The sequence below is a fragment of the Trichinella spiralis genome (genome assembly GCF_000181795.1).
Source record: "Trichinella spiralis strain ISS 195 chromosome Unknown Scfld2, whole genome shotgun sequence".
NCBI classification, from domain to species: Eukaryota; Metazoa; Nematoda; class Enoplea; order Trichinellida; family Trichinellidae; genus Trichinella; species Trichinella spiralis.
Window position 1 is genome coordinate 6806814 of NW_003526941.1, and position 19513 is coordinate 6826326.

Consider the following 19513-nt stretch of genomic DNA (forward strand, 5'->3'; position numbering starts at 1 on the left):
GGCGGTACAATAACATAATAAAAACTTAAAGGAGTCATTTCAAAAATGAAGGGAACGTTACTGATATTGTGAAAATATCACAGGTGGTAGTATAAAAGTGTGTTCTCTAGCTAACAGCAGGTTTCCTATGTCATGCTGAAACAATCTTGTGCATGATTTGAGCAGTGACAAGCGTTTAGGGGTGCGATTGCTCGACTTCAGTATCCCGGTGACAGACATTTCCTTTAAACAACTGGGCAAGTATGTTACCTTAGCAATAAACATTACAGTGGGCAGTAAAGATAATGCGGGAGGGGTTCAACTGCTATGTCAGAGTACTACTTTACAAATGGATTTGTAAGGACGATTGAAAATTATAGCAAAATATACCATTAGTACTATTATATATTGGCTTGGCCGTAATAAAGGCTCGAATATTAGTTGAACATCATTACTGAAGAACAACACGCTAGTTTCCATTCAAAAAGACTAAAATCAAACAACTACGAAAAGCTTAAAAAGCGCGCATGTTTTGTGCAGTGTGCCAAGAGAAAGAAAGAAAACATTGTATGAAAAATAGAAAATATATGAAATTTCATACCTGTCAGCAGACCTGTCAGGGATGACGTATAAAGCAAACATAGAGTCATACATTTTGTAACAGATGTTCGTGGTTTCTTCATATTTTTAGTCGAACAATCACAACGTATTTGTTGAACTGAACCATGAAAATGACTGAATAACGCAACGCAGTAAGTAATTAGACCGCCCTTCAGCAGCGAGCATTTATACTATAGTGCAGTGCTCTCAATAAACAGAAATTTATATAAGGAACATTGCTACCGTATTTGAATAACACACAGTGCACGTAGCGGAATGCCAACGGCAGTGTTTACCATCACATTTGCATAAAGTTACTCTTCTGACCTAGAAATGCATGTATGATTTGAAAACGTATAGTAACAATGTAATGAGCCAACACCAAAGATTATAATAATTGCTGAACAACAACAAAATCCTGAATACGTTACAGATCAAAGCCACTATCTATCACAAATAATATTATGGCGTAAATTAAAGCAGTATAAAATAGTGTCTTACGTAAATGGGGTTGCACTGGCACGATAATAATATGTCGCAATATTTAGCAAAATTCATTCATTAATTTAAAGGAACTGATTGTTTCGTGAATATTTCAATCAGACTTTGATCAACCATTTTGAAAAGAAAAAAAGAAAAAAGCACTAAACTCCCCGCACATCTGAGGCAGGTAAAACAACTAAGTCTCACCCGCGTCTTCAGCGCGGAAAGCCTAGGCTTTATAATAATTGAAAAGTTAATCAATAGAAAATATAATTTACCAAATGTCAATGATTATGCGAAATTTGAGAAAAAATAATAGAATGTGATAATAAACTTAAGTAACTTTGAATCTTTCTAAAGATGAAGTTTCACGTTTTATTTGTTCCATTCTTTAAACCTGTGATAATGATATTAAATCAAAACTGTCCTCACTTTATCACAAAGTAGAATTATAACAAATATAATAATTAACTGCTATTTAATTAAAAAGGAATCGTTTACGAAATAAATATACAAAGCTTTGAAAAAATAACAAGCAGAAAAGTAGAATACTTGTCAGTAATTCTGAAACCGACTTCAGCAGCTACTTAACGCCCGTAATGAACTCAGAGAACGTTCAACGATGCTACCAATTGCCACGTAAATTAAACAAACAAACGCACCCTTACTAATGATAAGGCAGCGTTATAGCGATACTTATTTGCATAATGCAGCGTTAAAAACCGGTTTTTAGTGCGTCTGAACTTTTGGCTGAAGATAAAGTCTAACCTAAGCCATAATATGAGCAGAAGAAATGCACTGCTAAATTCTACCAATAAGGAAAGGACTATTTGAAAATTCAAAAATGACCTTGACATTTCCAATTCAGTCAAAATATAAACTATCTGGCAGAAAACACCATAATAAAAACATTGATATAGTCAAAACCCACCTACGTATGTCTAAAAATTTTCTTATGTCAGAAAAGCAAGTAGCTTAAATGAAGCTAATTTTAAGTGAAAAATTTGCTGGCAAAAGCCATAGAGAATTCTTCATAGAGAATATATTGAAAAAGTATGCTCAATATCGATTCTCAATTGTATTGTTAAGTGATTAAGACTTAAAAGTGATGAAACTGCCACTTACTGCTAAATTCGTCATCTTCTCATCGTTAATGTTCATTATCTTTGGATGTTGATTGCAAAATTATTTTTCAGAAATTATTCCAAAAAATAATAATGAATAAAAAGCAAATTTAGTGTTTGGCACTTTGATGTTGGCTTTCAGTAAATTTTCCAATCAAAACGCACTACTACAATCATACACGGACGGCATCAAACTAAAATTATTACCAATGTGTCAACAAAGCGAACGTCCTCGCATGCAAATTTTTATTTCATTCGTTTCTGCTGATAAATACGACTGCTGTATATTTTTCATAGCGCTTTATTGACTTAACTAATGCAATCTGTATGAGGGGAAAATTTAATTGCAGCTTTACCAAACATATAAACATTTCTCTCCATTACAAGAATAAAATAAATTTAGAACCATCGAATAACTGATTGCAATACTTTCATTGCATTGAACTGGAATACGGCCAAGAAACATGAGCGACAAGACAAAATGATTATTAGCATAAATGCGCAAACTTACCAATGGAATAATGGAACTTCTTTTGAAATCAAATCACCTGTCGTCTCAAATTCCGCCTACTTCACACAATTTATCACTGTTCTTGAACTGCGTTAATTGATTTGGGCATACCATGGCTGTGGCCAATGTTGAGCTGTTATTTTTATTATAAAACTGCTACACTGTCAAAGTAGCAAATTGACATTTTGAAATAGCCAAAAAATCGATCAGTGCAAATTACAGGAATAATAAATAAATTTCGAATTATACTTTGTTACAGCATGTTTTGAAAATCAGGTTCACATTTACAGGAAGTGGGTGATTTTTTTTTGATTATAGCATTTCTAGCAAAATTGGAACATTGTTGAAATTGCACGCTTGTATTGTTTGTCGAATTTGAACAGAATAGATTTATTTTGATTTTGTAACAAAAATACACAGTGTATACAAATTTTCCATCTGCTTCCAAGTTTCTTAGCACATGAGAGAAAGTTCCCAAACTTTTTCTCGTATTTATCCGACAAAGAAAAAAGTAAGCTTGAAAACTTCCAGCTTGAACATTAACGACTAAATATGCCTTGGTGAAACTTGAATTTCGGTCTTGGTTCTTTGTACCAGCGGCTGGTCAGTATGCGAATGTAGGTGCGACGAAAGGCGCGGTTGCAAAGGGCATAGCAGAGTGGGTTGATTGTGCTGTTCAAATAGCACAAATAATAGCTCAATTTGAAAAAGTAAGACGGCACGGTCTGAGGAAAAAACGCTTCGATCAGTACAATTACATTGTAGGGGGTCCAGGTGACGATAAATGCCAGCAAAATTACACTGAGCATTTTCGCAGCTTTCGACTCACTGCGACGCAGTTTGGCCGCGAACCGAATATTCTGGTTCAGCTTCATCAGCTTGGACCGAATATTAGCGCCTGTGCTTCCGCCAATGGTCATTGTCAAAAAAGATGGAATCATGTGACTCAACGTTGGTCGGCTAGGACTGGCCGGATAGCCGGTACTTCCCACCCCGTCAGTCAAGCTGCTCTTCTGTTCGGTTTTAATGCTAAATGTGGACGACCGATGCTGTTTGGGCAAAATTATCCGCTGCTGTTCATGCTCCAGTTGTTCTAATTGTTCTTGGTCCAAATGTTGCTGGTGTTGTTCGTCCAGTTGTTGGTGCTTTGACAACGTTTCGTCGACAATTCCAATATCCGCATCCACTTCTGCACTTTCACCGACAATTTCCTCCACTTCGTCGCAACTCTGCTCGTCGTCGACATCGTTATCTTCGCTTCGCTTTTCCAATTCAGCCATTATTTCGAGCACGTCAGATTTACCGAACGAAAATCCATCTTCACTTTCGCAAGAAGACATGCCGCTGGATGAGATGTTGGCAAAACTCGGATATGCCAATTGACAATGTTCCCCTTCTGAGAACACTTTGCCCAGTACAGGTTGGTGAAGTGGTGGTGGATTGAATGATCGTCGTTCATTTTCAACATAACTGCTCGACATTTTCAACAGTCGACGATTTTCCGGATGACTGTATCGTCGAGTACTGTTCTTTGACAATTGACACTCCCTTTTGGATTGTTTCAAAAAATACCGTATCCGTTTCCCAAGGCGTGGTGACGAAGGGGCGGCAGACTTGGGAACAGATTGGTCACAGTAATGCGCGTTTTGTGATGTCTGTTGGTGCTGCTGGTGCTGCGGTTCACAAATTCCACTGGTTTGTATGATTACAGACGGCGGTAGTTGAACGGGCGCTGTCGTCGGATGTTCAAGTGACGACTGCAGTTGAAGGTGACAATGGTGACGGTGATGATTGTGATTACTGTGATGAGACGGAGGATTACGGTGGTGACTGTGGAACTGCAGTTGCGCGGTCGCCCTGTTTCCACGTATGAAGCACATGCTTTTCTTGTGAAAACCTTGCAATTTTTTGATTTCCTCACTTCGCCGTTTGGTCACGTTGTACACTTGGGCGTAGAGAATGACCATGATTGTCACAGGCACGTAGAACGCGGCGCAGGCGGTGCCTAATGTCACGTACGGATTGGTGATCAAGAATTGGACTATGCAAGTGCCGGCGGGGATGAATTTCCCTTCAATATACGGCCAGGCGATAATCCAAGGCGGCCAAATGAGCAGTGAAATGATGAAAGTGCTGGTGATCATGACGATCGCTTTGACTCTCGTACGCCGCGGCCGGTAAGTCAGCGGTCTAGTCACAGACAGATAACGGTCAAAGCTGATCAACAGCAAATTCAACACCGACGTGTTGGAAACGAGATAATCGATGTTCAACCACAACTGGCACACTTCATAGCCAAGCGGCCAGCTTCCCGATGCCGTGTACACTGTCATCAGTGGTATTGAAACGCAGCCGACGACCAGATCAGCTACCGCTAAAGATAATAAAAAGTAGTTGTTTATTGTTTGCAACTGCTTGTCCATTTTGAATGACATGATGACCAACACATTGCCACCAGTGGTCACCAAACTCAATACGAAACCGACAATAACAATGGCCAGAAAAGCAGCCAAACCGTGCGGTGGTGATTCGAGCAAAGTCGAAAATGCAAGCTGCGTACTGTTTCCAACCACAGCCTCGACTGGAACCGCTTCACCACCGTCAACAACGCTGGTGACGTTCAAATTATCATCCCCATCACTCAGCTTTTCCAATTCATCCAATACACTAATCAAAAAACGCAACATCTCTCCTGAACTACAACAGTTTGAACACTACTCACGGCTGCACGGAATTGTCAGTTTTTCAAAATGTACAACTTACTCGTCTGTCATTTGAAAATTAAAATTCAACCAAGAATAACAGCAGAAAAAACGATCCAACATTCAAAACAACAACCAGCCATTGAACATTGAACCAAACTTTACAAAAGCTGAAATTTCTGTAAAATAAAATGCGATTTTATTTTTATACTTTCATATTGGAAAAAAAATTACAGTATGAAAATGGCCATTATGAAGATCAACGTAATTACAAATTGAAATTTGAAAAATCACAATCACGTGCCCGTTCATATGACATTTTATTCGAATGGAAAATGTGGAAATTTTCTGAAAAAGTCGAATTAATTCGGTCTTGTTTGTCTCAGAATTTGAATCGACTTTGTAAATAAATAAAAATCGCATCAATTCAGACGAGACCTTCAATGAACCTGCATTTCTGTAGAAAAACAAAACAAAATTCGAAACAATTTCAGCCAATGTTAATTTAAAAAATATTGAAAAAAAAATAAATTTCACGCTGAAAGTTTGAAATATTTTCACCATGCACTGATCAGTATAACTCGGATATTTGAAAAATAAAAAAAAACCACACCCTCATTAGCAGCAAATGTTAAATCCGACCGAACAGTGTCAACGTAGTGAACAAAGTATAATAATAAGTATTATTATTACTGGAGTATATTTAAACCGTTTGTTACAACAGTGATCGAAAATAAATCAAAAATAAATAATAAAATATTACAATTCACCGACAACACAGCCGACTGACCATAGTATTAGGTGGTAAACAAGAATCGCCAAAAAACTAGTGGTTCGTACTGATGATAGCGATCATCATCGGAGTAAAAAATGCAAAGCACAATTAGAATAAAATCAGCCAGCGGTAAGTGGAGAATCGGTAGAGGATATTGAAGGAAGACCAGATGAGCCACATGTTACCACATGTGAACAGTGAACGTGTTTCGGCGAGAAAAATGACGTATGCTTGAGGGAAAAATTCCAAATCGCATTGAACGTCAAAATAATCGTTCCTGATAAGCAGCTAATCGAGCAGAATCTCAACAAGCATGTCACACAGATCCCAACTGACGTCGGTGCATTTAATTGCTACATTTATGCATGAACCTTCGAAACCAACCAACTAGTTACTTTGTGTATAAATTATTTTGGTCAGTTCACACTTTGGTCACTTTCGACATATTTGTTTCATGTCACGCGGTTGTTGAGTTGAACGATTGAAATGGAATTTATGTGTTTTTTGAACAACGTAAAAATTGTAATAATTAATTCAAATACTTGTCGAAAGAAAACAAATCATTCCACAGTCGGTGGTTGGTACGTTCACTTCGTCTGTAGAAAAAGCGAATTTTTTGAAATGACACTTGTTTCCTGTAAAGTCATTCAAATTCATAATAAAAAATAATTTTAAAGAAATTATATAAAATAGAATAATTTATTATATTTTAAAATTTGTGGATGAAATTTCTATATTTTTGATGAGCATGTTCAATTAGCAGAGTACTGTTATTTTAAAGTCTGAGGGTGAATTGTTTAAAGTTGTTGCACTGTGCGACGCAAACGATATTTTAGTCATTCTCTCTTGGTCGTTTGAACAAGACGGTGAGTGCGAGCTTAGCTCTCTCTCTCTCTCTCCCTTTCTCATTGCTTGTTGAAGATAATGTTGAATTTGTTTTTCAGCAATGGCTCCTTTGCTTGAACCTGTTGTGAACAGCGCTCACTTTGGAATGGTGGCCGTATTCATCGGCATTTTGGCGTTGGTGGTTACGGTACTGTTGATCATGTTATGCGGAGGAAAGAAGGAAGAGAAGCAGGAACCACTTCCACCGGAACCTGCTCCAACTGCCGAAGAGAAGAAGCCGGCCGAAAATCCACCGAATGCTACACCCGAACAGACCGGTGCCCAGGCTGGTTCGTTGAAGCTGATGACCGAAGGGAACGTGGCTAGTGGTCCGGCTGTGACAACACCGGTTGCGCCGACTACAATGGGTTCCGAAAGAGCTGCCAGCTTGAAGCTGATGACAGCAGCTCAGCGATAGACGGACCCGCCAACTTCGCCCACAATTAATTCCTTACTGATCACTTATTTCATTAAATTTCACATTTATCACTATTACTTTTCATATCAGCCAGTTATTGTTAGTATGAACAGTTTATTTTAAAAATGATGATGATGAAGATTTATTTATTCAATTGATATCTTTTTCAAATATACACTAGTATATATTTATTATTACACTGTGGGTGAATAAAAGTATTAACTAAGTTGTTTTTTGAGTTTGTGTTTTTTCTTGCACTGGATTGAAAAGAATGTTTTCAGTGACATCTGAAGCTGAGTTGAAAACAAGAAGCTAATGGCAATTTCACACTTATACTATTGAACGATGAAAAAAAAGTTTATTGAAACAAACAACGACACAATTAATTATTACAAATGTTTCGACCTAACAGTGACTGTACATGATTAGACGATAAAAAGTTGGATATTCTCGATGAATGAAAACTTCCATTGATAAATTTCAACACTGCGCACTGTTTCAATTGTTAATTGTTAATTTTAATCCCAAATTGCCCAAACAAAACACAAAGTCGTACTGTAATTCAAAAAAATTAAGTTTAGTTTTTGAAATTCGTCACATTGAATTAATTGGACTTGTGAATAATTTCAAACATGACGTCAACTAATTAACAATGATATTTTAATTGTTCGAAAAATTTTATTTTACAACTCACAACATGGTAATTTCATAATGAATGCAACGTCATCAGTTTAGGAGGGGAATTTTTATTCATTTATTTATTTATTTATTTGAAATTAACATTACTCCAGAACAGCCCATTTGATAATTGAGCATGGCAATTTGCTTCTATCAAAAAGAATTTCTAAAACTGACCACCAGATGATAACATCCATTAACATTTCGCATGCATTAAGCAGCTGAATCGGTAAACCGATTGGTTACCTTCTGCTCCGATTGAATAATAAAAACAAACATCAAGCCAAGTTTTATCGAAAGAAAAATAATTATTTCTAAAGCATTTTTCAATACGTCTACTCAAATAGGTCAAGTTGGAAAAAAAAGCTACTTTTTAAAATGAAAAAAACAGAAACTACTAACAGTATATAATTTGAATTTTGCCGCGTCTGTTGTTGGGTCACCGAATAAATATTGAGCGTATAATAATGGGAAATTTTTTGAGAAAAAATTGTTTTCATCATAAAATGTTTCAATAGAGAATAAAGAAGAAGAAGAAGAAATGAAAAACACATTTAAACCATTTGACAAAATTGACCTGCATACGTGAAAACATTTCTCTTTTTTTTTCACTCTGCATTCATTTATTTATTCAAGCTGATTAACAATATTCAACGCCTGTTTACCAGAATGTTTCGAATATTGTCACGTGGAGAGGAAGAAAGTTGAATAAATGATAAAAGTGAAATTAAAAAAAAATTCATCACCAAATTATATAAAAAGCAATTAATTTTTCTGCTGTCAAAAATTGTTCACTGACAAAAGTAAAAAAGACCAATTGCCACGTGGCTAGAACTTTTTTCACCACTAATGGATGAATGCATTGGCCAAATATTTAATCTAAATAATGAAAAATTTTTCTTCACGCTTGAAAAAATCTCATCCATTCGACATTTTGAATCGTAGAGATTGAAAAACAAAACAAAACAAAAAACATGAATATCAACATGATCCAATAAATTACAGTAACACAACACTATTGTAAATTATATATGACAAAATTTCCGGTCATTTGTGTATATTTATTGAAAGTGAAATTATAAATTCTTTTTTTTTTTTGAAAAGTAAAACTTGGAATAGATAATCTTAAAATGTAAAAGTGGAAGAACGGCAGTGTTGAATAGGAAAAGCTGATTTGCGAATCAATCGGTAATAGTCGAAATGAATGATCATATAAAAATTGACCGCCAGGCTCAGAAGAATTGCTTCACACCACTGGGACTACAAACAGCCATTATTCTTACAAAAACCAAACCCATTACCGTATATTCAGAGTTTATATAAGATAAAAAATAATAATAAAATGGACATTTAATCACATACTGATAATGTTCGAATAATAATAATAATAATGTTGAATGTAAAATTAGTGAAAAAAAAGAGTAAAATGACATTTTTAAATTGAAACCGTTTAAATATTACGAATAATGAAGAATGATTATTAGAAAAATGATAAAGTTGATCACAGTCAGTTATCAAAAAACTATATTCAATAGCTGAGAGAAAAGAAGAGAAAAAGGATCATTTTATCATTGAAATTAAAAATGGAACAAATTTTTTAATGTTTTCATGTTCACTTACATGTACTTACAAATATTAATATAGATGAAAGATGCGAAGAAGAATGATGATTGTTTTTTCTTTCATTCCAATTTTTAAATGTAAAAAAGATGGATTTAAAATGTATTCTCTTCTTCGAACGAAAAGTGTAGTGGAAAAATGGGTATTTTGTTAAAATTTGAAATGAAGCGCAAATAAAAGTCGACTGACCACGCCTGACCGGAGGCAGTTGGTTGGTGGTTGAATGGAATAATTGTGGCAAAAGCGAAATGATGCCGTCGATCGACCGTAAGCCAAACCAAAAATGGACAAGACAAAGATTCGCTTTTCAATCTTCACAGCACATCGTGTCATGGCTGATGAATCCCACTCATCACGCTAATGGACGCTGTACGCTTACTTATCTGACGACCTACTTCAAAAAGTCTGCTTTTCAAATAGCATTGATCTTCGCATCTACATATCTATATATAAATATATACTTTTCCTTCTCTTTCGACGACGATGACAATTGGCCAACGACATTTGGCCAGTAATAAAACTCCATCCACCATTTTTCAAATGACAACAACAACAACAAATAAACAATAATTCATTTTTTCAAATTAAAACTTAAAGAAATTTTATTCAACCAAAAATAAAATAAAATGAAGAAAAAGAATATATACATTCATCATACTTTTTCTATATTTGTTCATATACTAGAGAACAGTTCACTGATGCATCTTCTAGAATGAACAACGATCGCCCCGTCAACCGTCAAATTAGAGAGCAACTAACGAAAATGTATCACAATTTGATATCAAAAATTTGCCTAAATAATCAATCGATTCTATTTCTACTGTTCAAACTCGTCCTCTTCCTTTACTGGTCGTCTTTAATATAAAAGCAAACATATGAATAATAATAATAATAATGTTATATTCGTTTGTTGACATAACATTTGCATCAACGCCTCCTCGAACACCAAAATCACCGATTGATTCAAAATTTGAATAATGAACGCATTGATTTATAAATGAATTCCATTTTCCATTTCTTTCTTGTCAATTAATTGGGTTAATAAAAAGACAACAACAATATTCAACTAATTAATTGGACAAGCTTGAATTTTCAAAAACTGTAAAATTCAAAAAAAAAAGAAATATTGTAAAATCTTAAAAAAAACCATTTTTTAATAATAAGTAAGTATTAATTTTTTTAACTAGAACACAATAAAACAATGTGTAAAAAATTTACATGAATTAACAACCCAATGATTAATTTAGCTGATTTCATTTCATTTTGAAATCAAAAAATAAATGTCTCGTCAAAAATGAAAATAATAGTCATTAAGGACAGTTAACGCGCGTTTTGCAGTAAATAAACAAATACACTTTCACTTTCACTGTGGTTGTGTTGTGGAGAACATTGGAAAATTAAACCAAATTGATTGTCCATTGAAAACAATGGATAAAAACAATAATTAAAATGATAATTTGTGTGGAATAAATTATTATTAAAAAAAAATTTGCCTGAAGAACCACTGCAAAGAGAATTAGATGAACAAACAGCTCGAAACCATCAATATTTATTGGTAGATTTGAAGAGATATAAAAAAAGAAGGCAAGATGCAGCAGCGAGCGATTCAGATTTTGCTTAAATTTGCCGTAGGCTCGAATATGAAACAAAAGAGAAAAAGCACTATCACAACAACCTTGCAGCCATCTTTTCTCTCTGATTGACAAACCGCCGAGCGTGAAATCAAGACGACGCCGATAATTGAAAGTGATGTTGGAACGTTTAAAAAATATTATCCAAGTCAATTGCCCCCATCAAATTTCACGCCTCATTAAAATTCTAATCTTTGAACAAATTAAAAAAATTAACCATCAAGACAAATGTCTCTTTTTAGATGACAAAAATTCTGGCTGATTGACAATTTACAAAATTTTTTAAATTAATTCCAATAAATGCATTTTGTACTTTTTTTTCTGCTTCTTCTTCCTCTTCAAACAGAATTCACATAATTTAAAACCATTACCAACAATAACAACAAACACGTACTTGCTTTTATTGAATGCTTTTATCGCCTAATCGACCATATTATGGCGGCTTGTCTTGGAAGCGTATTTTCAAAGTAAACAACAACAACAAACAGTCGTCGCAACCAAACTGCTTGTGTTTCATCATCTCAAACACTGCTGCTGCAGCTACTGGACAGTATTTCCAAAAATTATCATGAAAATACCGTCAAAAATTTAATTACATCATTGAAAATAATTCCTTTATTTGTACCGTCAAATACTTTATTGACCCACACAAATTTAGTTATCAAATATATGTATATATTTACTAGTCTAATGGCGTTAATTAAACCAGAAAGCACACTGTTCGCTAACTCACACAACAATTTTTTAATGACTTCGGCGGTATCCCATTTTCGATTGAAGAATTGAATTTTGAACGTACCTTAAATGTAGACATTTTTTTTATTACATATATAAAATTATTCGTATTTACATACAAAGCAATTAATGTATTTTTAGAAAAAAAAGAACTTACATTAGAATAAGGAATATTAAATTATGCTTTCGAAATAGAGAGCATGTTCGCGTATAGATTTCTTTGACGTTGCCGTTCGTTTTGCAACTGTTTCTTACAAAATGCAATATTCGCCAATGCAGCCGCATTTTTAGGCTCCAAAGAGATTACTTTTTCAAAATCTGCCATTGCATCTTCATAATCGCGCCGATTCTGATGTGCCTATATACATTTCAAAATTTCCATGAAAATGTATAATATAAACGAATCTTCTGATATCACCTGTCCACGTCGGTATAGTGCTTTAACATTGGACGGGTCATGCGTCAAAACTTTATTGCAAGAGTGTAATGCCTGCAAATTGTCGTCTTCTTTCAAGTATGCAAGTGCCAGGTTCAGGAAAACAGCCTTGATCAAATTCATACGTTTCTCTTTCAAGGCGTCTTCTTCGACTGCGGTATTTTGTTCAAGCATATTTTTAACCAAATTGTACTTGTGAATTGCCATTTTCACTTTTCCATCCTTCAGAAACAAAACAAAACATAACATAAATTAATCATTTATAAACGCGTACAAGTTTTCGCGCATTTGTTACTGAAAATAAATGCAAAATACCTTTAAAAATGCTGAACCTTTTTCTTTAAGATTTTCCGCATGCTCCAACATTTCAGCATCACTCATTGACCAAGCTTCTTTAACAGTAGTAAACGAGTTCAACGTTATCATAAATTCCACATCGGCATTGGGCGGAATGTTAAACGCTGGCATTCCTGATGCACCATATCCCCAATTTTCCTTCAATGTAACCATGCTTTTTTCGCCTTTGGAAAAATGTCGCAACGCTTCATCAACACCACTCGGCAAATCCTGATCTTCACATTCACCAAGAGTATAAGAAATGTCCTTCTCCAAAAACAATTGGCCTTTATAAATGCCAACAATATGAATATCAACAACACTCTCATCTTTCGGCATGCCACGTTTTTCGCCGGCCACTTGAACACTTCGTAAAATAGTTTTATCCCTCGAAGGACTGATATCTTCGCCTTCCCATCGCAGCAGTTCAATCTGTTAATAAATCAAAATAAATAATTTAAAAAATTTAAAATTACGTTTACTGTAATAAACACGAACCTGAAGATCAGAACACAAAAATTACAAAACTAAATCATTCAATATCTTTTCGAAACTAACACTGCACTGACGTTAGAAGCCTTAAATTACTATCACGTAGAAATTCTCAATAAAAATTACACTTATGACAACGACAGTCTATCTCATATGCCAGTAATTAAATTGCACAACTATATTAAGTTCGTTGGGTTATTACCAACAAATGTAAATTTTACCTTCTAAACTAATCTACCTATAGCATAATATCAAAAAAGAAGAACATTCTTAACTGTGAATAATTTTTCAAGCTCATTTTCATTAAAATCGTTATTTTAAAAATAAAACTGACAAATCAGAAAATAATATAATCAACCTCAAAAATAAGTGTCGCATTCTCTGGAATTTTCGGTGGTGCCCCAGCTTCGCCATAAGCGTACTTAGGACTGCATGTTATTTTGCAAATTTCGCCTTGTTTCATTGTAGGTACAGCTATATCCCAAGCTTTGATAACTTGCTCTGAAAGAGAAATCATTTTCATGTAATCAATATGCTTCAATATTCTATTCAATATTAAATTTACTACAACTCTAATTAACAATCACATTCCAATCTCACCTCGTCCTACATTGAACGAAAATTCTTTCCCACGATCACGGCTTGAGTCAAACTTTGTACCATCGGTAAGAGTACCAACATAGTGAACGAAAACCATATTTCCTTTCGAAGGATGAAATGATCCAACTCCATGTTTGATTATTTCTTTCATTACGCCTCCATCGTGATCTGGAGTAAGATCTTCAGCAGAAGAGTCATTTTTCATTTCGGTACTGTTTGCTGATTCTGACATTGCACGCACGCTATGAGAAACGATCAACCGACCTGCGCAAGCACAACTGCTCTGACTAACACTGATTACGTACAACGCGTACTGAAACGGTTGAAACTTTCTAGAAATTTCTACGCACAACCTGAAAACCGAAATTGTCTTACTGTAGTGACGTTACAAAATAAACACTGCGAATTAGTTTAGAAATGCGTTTCATTTTACCGAATTATATTTTAATCATCTTCCACAAGCCACTACTGATGACCATTTTTGTCACATTTAAGATACAAATCTTCAAAACGATTAAACTTGTAGGATGAAATTGGACATCATTGTTTCACATTGTACATAAATGAAAATAAAAGAACTTTACGATAAAAAAAAACTTTTAAATTCATTTTTGTTCAATCTCTGCATATTTTCTGTGAAATCTTTTATTTTGCACCTGAAAATCATTTACCATAAAATAGCTAAAAGTAGACACCTATATATGGAAATATAAGCCCTAGTTCAACTCGCTGCGTCGATCAACTTGGCACGTGATCAACTCGCCGCGCGATCAACTCGCCGCACGATTAATTCTCCGCGCGATCAACTCGCCTCGCGATCAAGTCGCCATGATTATTTGCGTCTGTGGCATCGTTTTACGCCGTAGCTTCACACTAGCTGAACATCTTTCTTTCTACTGCATCACTTTATCAATATCTGCACAATATATATCTGCATTCAGGGGCGTTGATACGTCTAATTTATAAAGAGGGGCGGATACAGTATACAAAAGATTTTATCACGTACATGTATTATTATGCATGACAGTCTGAAGAAGAACAAAATAGTATCGTTTTTTTTATTTAATCTAAACTAGAATCTGAATGACGTGATATAAAAAAGTTGCAAATTAATAATTTTAATTTTCAAGTTGTTAATTCCATAGAACAAATAGCGATTAAATAATAAATCTTATTACGAGTTTTGTTTTTGACTTTGTCGAGTTCAGACTGTAAAACCTGACAGATCAAGTTGGTTGATAAAAATTGATCCATCCATATACGTACAGATTGGAAAAAATTTTTTTCAACACTGTTTCGTGATCGAGCGATTGTTTAATTCTGATTTCGATTATTTATCAACAACTAACTGGAAATGTGAAAACAAAAAATTTCCAACAAACATAATTTTATCGTGAACGTAATGTTCAATAATTGATATACACAGTATCGCTGTGCTTTGAAATTTTGTTCCAACAGAAACAAATTCAATGGAGAAAAATGGTTAATTTTTAATTAAAATAAGAGAAACCCAAATATCACACTGGATAATAGTTTGGAAATGGAGAAAAAAAACACTTTAACAAAATGCGGTGGGTGAATCAAATGAAAAATGTCACTTAATCAACGTAGAATAGAACAACAGGTGAACAATTTCTACCACAGTTGGACCCGTGGTGGTGACGAATTTTGAAGGCAGTTTTTTTTGACATGATAAATGAAATGAAAAAAAGAAAAAACTGATTGTCCAGACAAAATTTACATACTGACCATCAACTGTTTGGCCGCCTTAGCTACCTCGTATGATGCTTTGACAATGTTCATGCTGAACTGTTCTTCGGTTGGATCTTGTTCGCCTGGACTTCCGGCACAGTGTACAGTAAGCATCAGGCAAGCGTCGACTATGGCATCCAACGACTGAGCCATGGTCCCTTTGCGCAGTCTCGGCGGCACGCTGTTCACCATATTGTCGACGATGCTTTGCACGCGCACGACCAAAGGCGCGAAACGATGATGCTGCTGAGCTTGGGCGGCGGCCAGAATGTGGTGGATTTCTTTGGTCAGCGATTCGGTCAGAAAAACCAAATTCGAAGGAAACTGCCCACCGTCGTCGTCGTCGCCTTCTTCGACGCCAAGCGTTCCACTGGCACCAGCGCCGCAGACTACAACACTCGAAGCGGTTGTCGTTCCAACGGGCAATTCCAACGAAGACCGATGGGCGGTGGTCAACATGCCGGCCAGACGACCGTTCAACGCGGTCGTTCGATCGCCGAGAAACATCGAAGCTGACCGACTCGTCGCCTTCGGCGCCGTTTGTCGATGACGCCAATAATAATGCTGACCACCAGCATTGGTGGACAACTGACCACTGTTCAACGGTTCGAAACCACGCGATGCTGCGGGGCCCATGCGACCCGTCGTAAACGGTACGTTGCTTTCAGCATTGTAGCACTGCTCTGTAGTTTTCAACGACTTCAACTCTTCTGACAGTTGTTCATAAGATTTTTTCAAATACAAAATCTTGAAAAAACAAAAAGCAAATATATGCATTTTTTAACAAAAACAAACAAACATCCTGATACCTCCGCTTGGAAAAGTTTATTTTGCAAGCTCAATTCATCAAACTTGCGATTCATCGTAGCCAAACAGCGTCTCAAAGTGCGAAAATCGTCCGCCCCACCACCAGCTTGGACGTCGGCTAACATTTCAGCGCTTTCGAGCGGCACTTCATCGTACACTGGACCGTCGGCAGAATTTGGAACGCTAGTGACGGACAAAAGCGGCTCGCATTCCAATTTTTTATTTTCTGATCCGGACGTCGGGTCCGACAAAACAACATCCGGTCGGTTTTGCAGTCGCCGCTTGCATTCGTTGAGCAACATAATCTGAAGTCCAGTGAATTCTCGGCCGTTGAATTTGGCCAATTTTTGCCGCCTCTGGTTCCGCGGAGCCGCCAAATCCGCGTTGACTGGTAAAAACGGTACAACGTAACGTTCGCTGGATTGATCCATTTTCGCGCAGGCGGCCCTTAACAACATTACCGTCAGTAGTGTTCAATAACGAATTAATAAATATTATTAAAAGAAAACATTAACAAAAAAAAATTTACCACGCTGAATCGGTCTCTCTCCTGTCTGTTTCATCGTAAACGTCCTGAACTAATTTTTCCAAAGCACGATCGGTGAGACGTTGTAGCCTCAGCTTTACTGCCCGATTCTGCTCCAGCTGACCAGTGGCTACTTCAGGAATCAAAAAATGCATTCCAGTCTGATGATCAGGCATACGACCGCAGAGGTAAAAGCTCAGTCGGTCAGTGGCCTCATATTCCAGTTCTTCCAAACGCCTCGCCAACTCAGCGTGCCCAGCTGCTTCGGCCAACGCTGACGGTGTCTGGCCGTCGAAATTCGGTTGCGCCGGATCAGCGCCATACAAGAACAACAGTTCAACCTAATAAATAAAATATAAAAATATGTATTCGTTAACCTATTGAAAAATTAATAATATTTCATATCAAACTATTTCAGGAATTGCAAAAGTAAACTGAAAAACAATACATCAGAAAGCTCACGAAACAAAGCATGTGTACCTGCAACGACTGACCTTCGCGGGCAGCGACGTGTACGGGCGTGGCACCAGAATCTGGATCCATAAAACCGCTCGGATCTGCGCCCAAAACTAAAAGCCGAAGAGTAGTCTCAACGTGATTTGTTCTGACACATGAATTAAGTTGACGATTCAGATCATCCAATTGCAAATCCATTGGCATCGTTTCATCTTTCGACCGCCTCAAAGAAAATGCCAAATCTTGATACTTTGCACGAATAAACTCTGCCTTCACCGGATACAACGGATCTCTGCAATACCACTTTCCGTTAGAATTAGATTGAATTGTTATTGAAAACAAAAACTAATTGCAATGATACAAAAAACTAAAAACTATTCATCGCATCGATCTACTGAAATTAACAATATATGACAGTTATTATAATGGTCAATAATTTTTTTTCAAAGCAATATTATTTCATCAATGATACTCATAAACATATTCATTCCTGCTCATCAATATGTACAGTAGTGCTATGTGTGATGATTAAATTAAAGCTAATGTTTGTGACGAGAAACAGCCTAAAGTGGTATATTCAAAGTAAAATTAAAAAAGGAAATCACTATTTACAGTATAATAATAATTAAAAAATTGAAAACGATTCAAATTGTAAATAAAACTAATGAAACACGGTGTACAAAATAGTTGAAACATCTATAACATTCGAAAACCATAAAGCGGCTACAATAAAGTAGTTTTACCGAACGCAAATAAAGCAAAACCTTTTTATCTACAAACTTAAAAGCTCTTTCACACACTTTTAATTCGCCAAAATTTTCAACTAACAACAAATGCCCAACCTTTAAAAGCAGTGGGCACTAATACGGATTTCTTTAGAATATTTAAATTAAAAGTTTTAAGATGACTGGTAGTTATGTGGATTCATTTCATATTATCAGTATTCGATGTTAGTTGAAATTGAAATGAAACAATTTCGAAAGCAAAAAATACTTTTAACTTATACAAATGCGCAAAAAGTCACAACTAAGCAAACTTTCTTCGACGCTCTCAATTCCTGAACTCAAATTTGCATATCATGATACATTAGAAAAATAGAATTTCGAAAAATAAATTAAAAAATCAATAACTGAAATAGGATTAAACACAACTGTTTTTTGAAGCAAAAACTTACTACTGACGATGTATAGAATTGAAATCAAATTGAAATTTGAGTTTATGATGAATTTTCAAAATGATCATTTTTCATTTTCACTGCAATTCATCAGAGACAAGCAAACAAAACAAACAAATCACACGCAGTAATAATGAAAATTGTTGTTCTCACTAAGCGAACACAAGTTATTGCGTAATCAAACAGCAACAACAATGCTTCAGCACTCGCGAATTATTTTCCGCTTACTCATCATTGTGATGAATTCAAAAAAATGAGTGAGAGAGGAAGTAAAAAAATAAAATAAAATTGAATTAAATACAAAATGTAGTGCTTTTTAATTAATGGAAAAATGGGAAATTGCAGAATTTGAAAATGGAGAAATGGAAAAGAACATGAAAATGAAAAACATACTTCGGTTTCGGTTTTCGGGATACTTTGGATGCCGAAGCGCCGGTAAGAGGATTCAGAAGATGATGTTCCCAGATGTTGTTGGCTCCGTTTGCGTGAAGCGTTCTGACCAGTTCCAGTTGATGCGAATGCCAGTAACTTTTGGTCAGAGAACGGACTTGTGAAAAATGCCTGCCAAGGGTACGATGAACTGAACAACATTCCGTGCAAATGAACACACCACGATTGACCGAAGCCCAAGACGGTCCTGGAGCTGAACAATCGGCGCAGAGTATGTCCGCCTGAGATGTGACGGTCATTTTCGTCTTGGACATCTCAATTTCCACTCGAATCGACTACACCCGGTAAAGTGCACCGCTGAACAGCAGGCCGCTCAAATGCCGTTGCAGTTCATCAAACTTTG

At 35.8% G+C, this 19513-nt stretch overlaps 3 protein-coding genes across 3 annotated transcripts; 1 reads left to right on the plus strand and 2 right to left on the minus strand.

Annotated features, from left to right (window-relative positions):
- Nucleotides 1–3236: 3236 nt before the first annotated feature.
- On the minus strand, nucleotides 3237–5384 carry Tsp_06115 (muscarinic acetylcholine receptor gar-3). The gene has a single exon (XM_003380353.1). The coding sequence runs from the start codon at nucleotides 5382–5384 to the stop codon at nucleotides 3237–3239; it is 2148 nt and encodes a 715-aa protein (XP_003380401.1).
- An 885-nt stretch (nucleotides 5385–6269) lies between these two features.
- Tsp_06114 (dehydrogenase complex E2 component, dihydrolipamide acetyltransferase) lies at nucleotides 6270–7477 on the plus strand. Its single transcript, XM_003380354.1, has 2 exons — nucleotides 6270–6303; nucleotides 7119–7477. The coding sequence occupies exons 1-2, from the start codon at nucleotides 6270–6272 to the stop codon at nucleotides 7475–7477; spliced, it is 393 nt and encodes a 130-aa protein (XP_003380402.1).
- A 4842-nt stretch (nucleotides 7478–12319) lies between these two features.
- Tsp_06113 (FK506-binding protein 4) lies at nucleotides 12320–19409 on the minus strand. Its single transcript, XM_003380355.1, has 10 exons — nucleotides 19114–19409; nucleotides 17571–17838; nucleotides 17097–17374; nucleotides 16567–16981; nucleotides 15755–16504; nucleotides 14006–14318; nucleotides 13764–13906; nucleotides 12893–13345; nucleotides 12560–12799; nucleotides 12320–12499 (listed from the first exon to the last, which is right to left on the minus strand). The coding sequence occupies exons 1-10, from the start codon at nucleotides 19407–19409 to the stop codon at nucleotides 12320–12322; spliced, it is 3336 nt and encodes a 1111-aa protein (XP_003380403.1).
- Nucleotides 19410–19513: the final 104 nt, after the last annotated feature.

Coding starts and splice junctions, on each gene's coding strand:
- Tsp_06114 (XM_003380354.1), top strand. CDS start 6,270: ATGCAAAGCACAATTAGAATAAAATCAGCCAGCG. Junction 6,304..7,118: donor TAGAATAAAATCAGCCAGCG/GTAAGTGGAGAA, acceptor TTTGTTTTTCAG/CAATGGCTCCTTTGCTTGAA.
- Tsp_06115 (XM_003380353.1), bottom strand. CDS start 5,384: ATGTTGCGTTTTTTGATTAGTGTATTGGATGAATTGGAAAAGCTGAGT.
- Tsp_06113 (XM_003380355.1), bottom strand. CDS start 19,409: ATGACCGTCACATCTCAGGCGGACATACTCTGCGCCGATTGTTCAGCT. Junction 16,982..17,096: donor AGGAGAGAGACCGATTCAGC/GTGGTAAATTTT, acceptor GGATCAATCCAG/CGAACGTTACGTTGTACCGT. Junction 12,500..12,559: donor CACTATACCGACGTGGACAG/GTGATATCAGAA, acceptor AAATGTATATAG/GCACATCAGAATCGGCGCGA.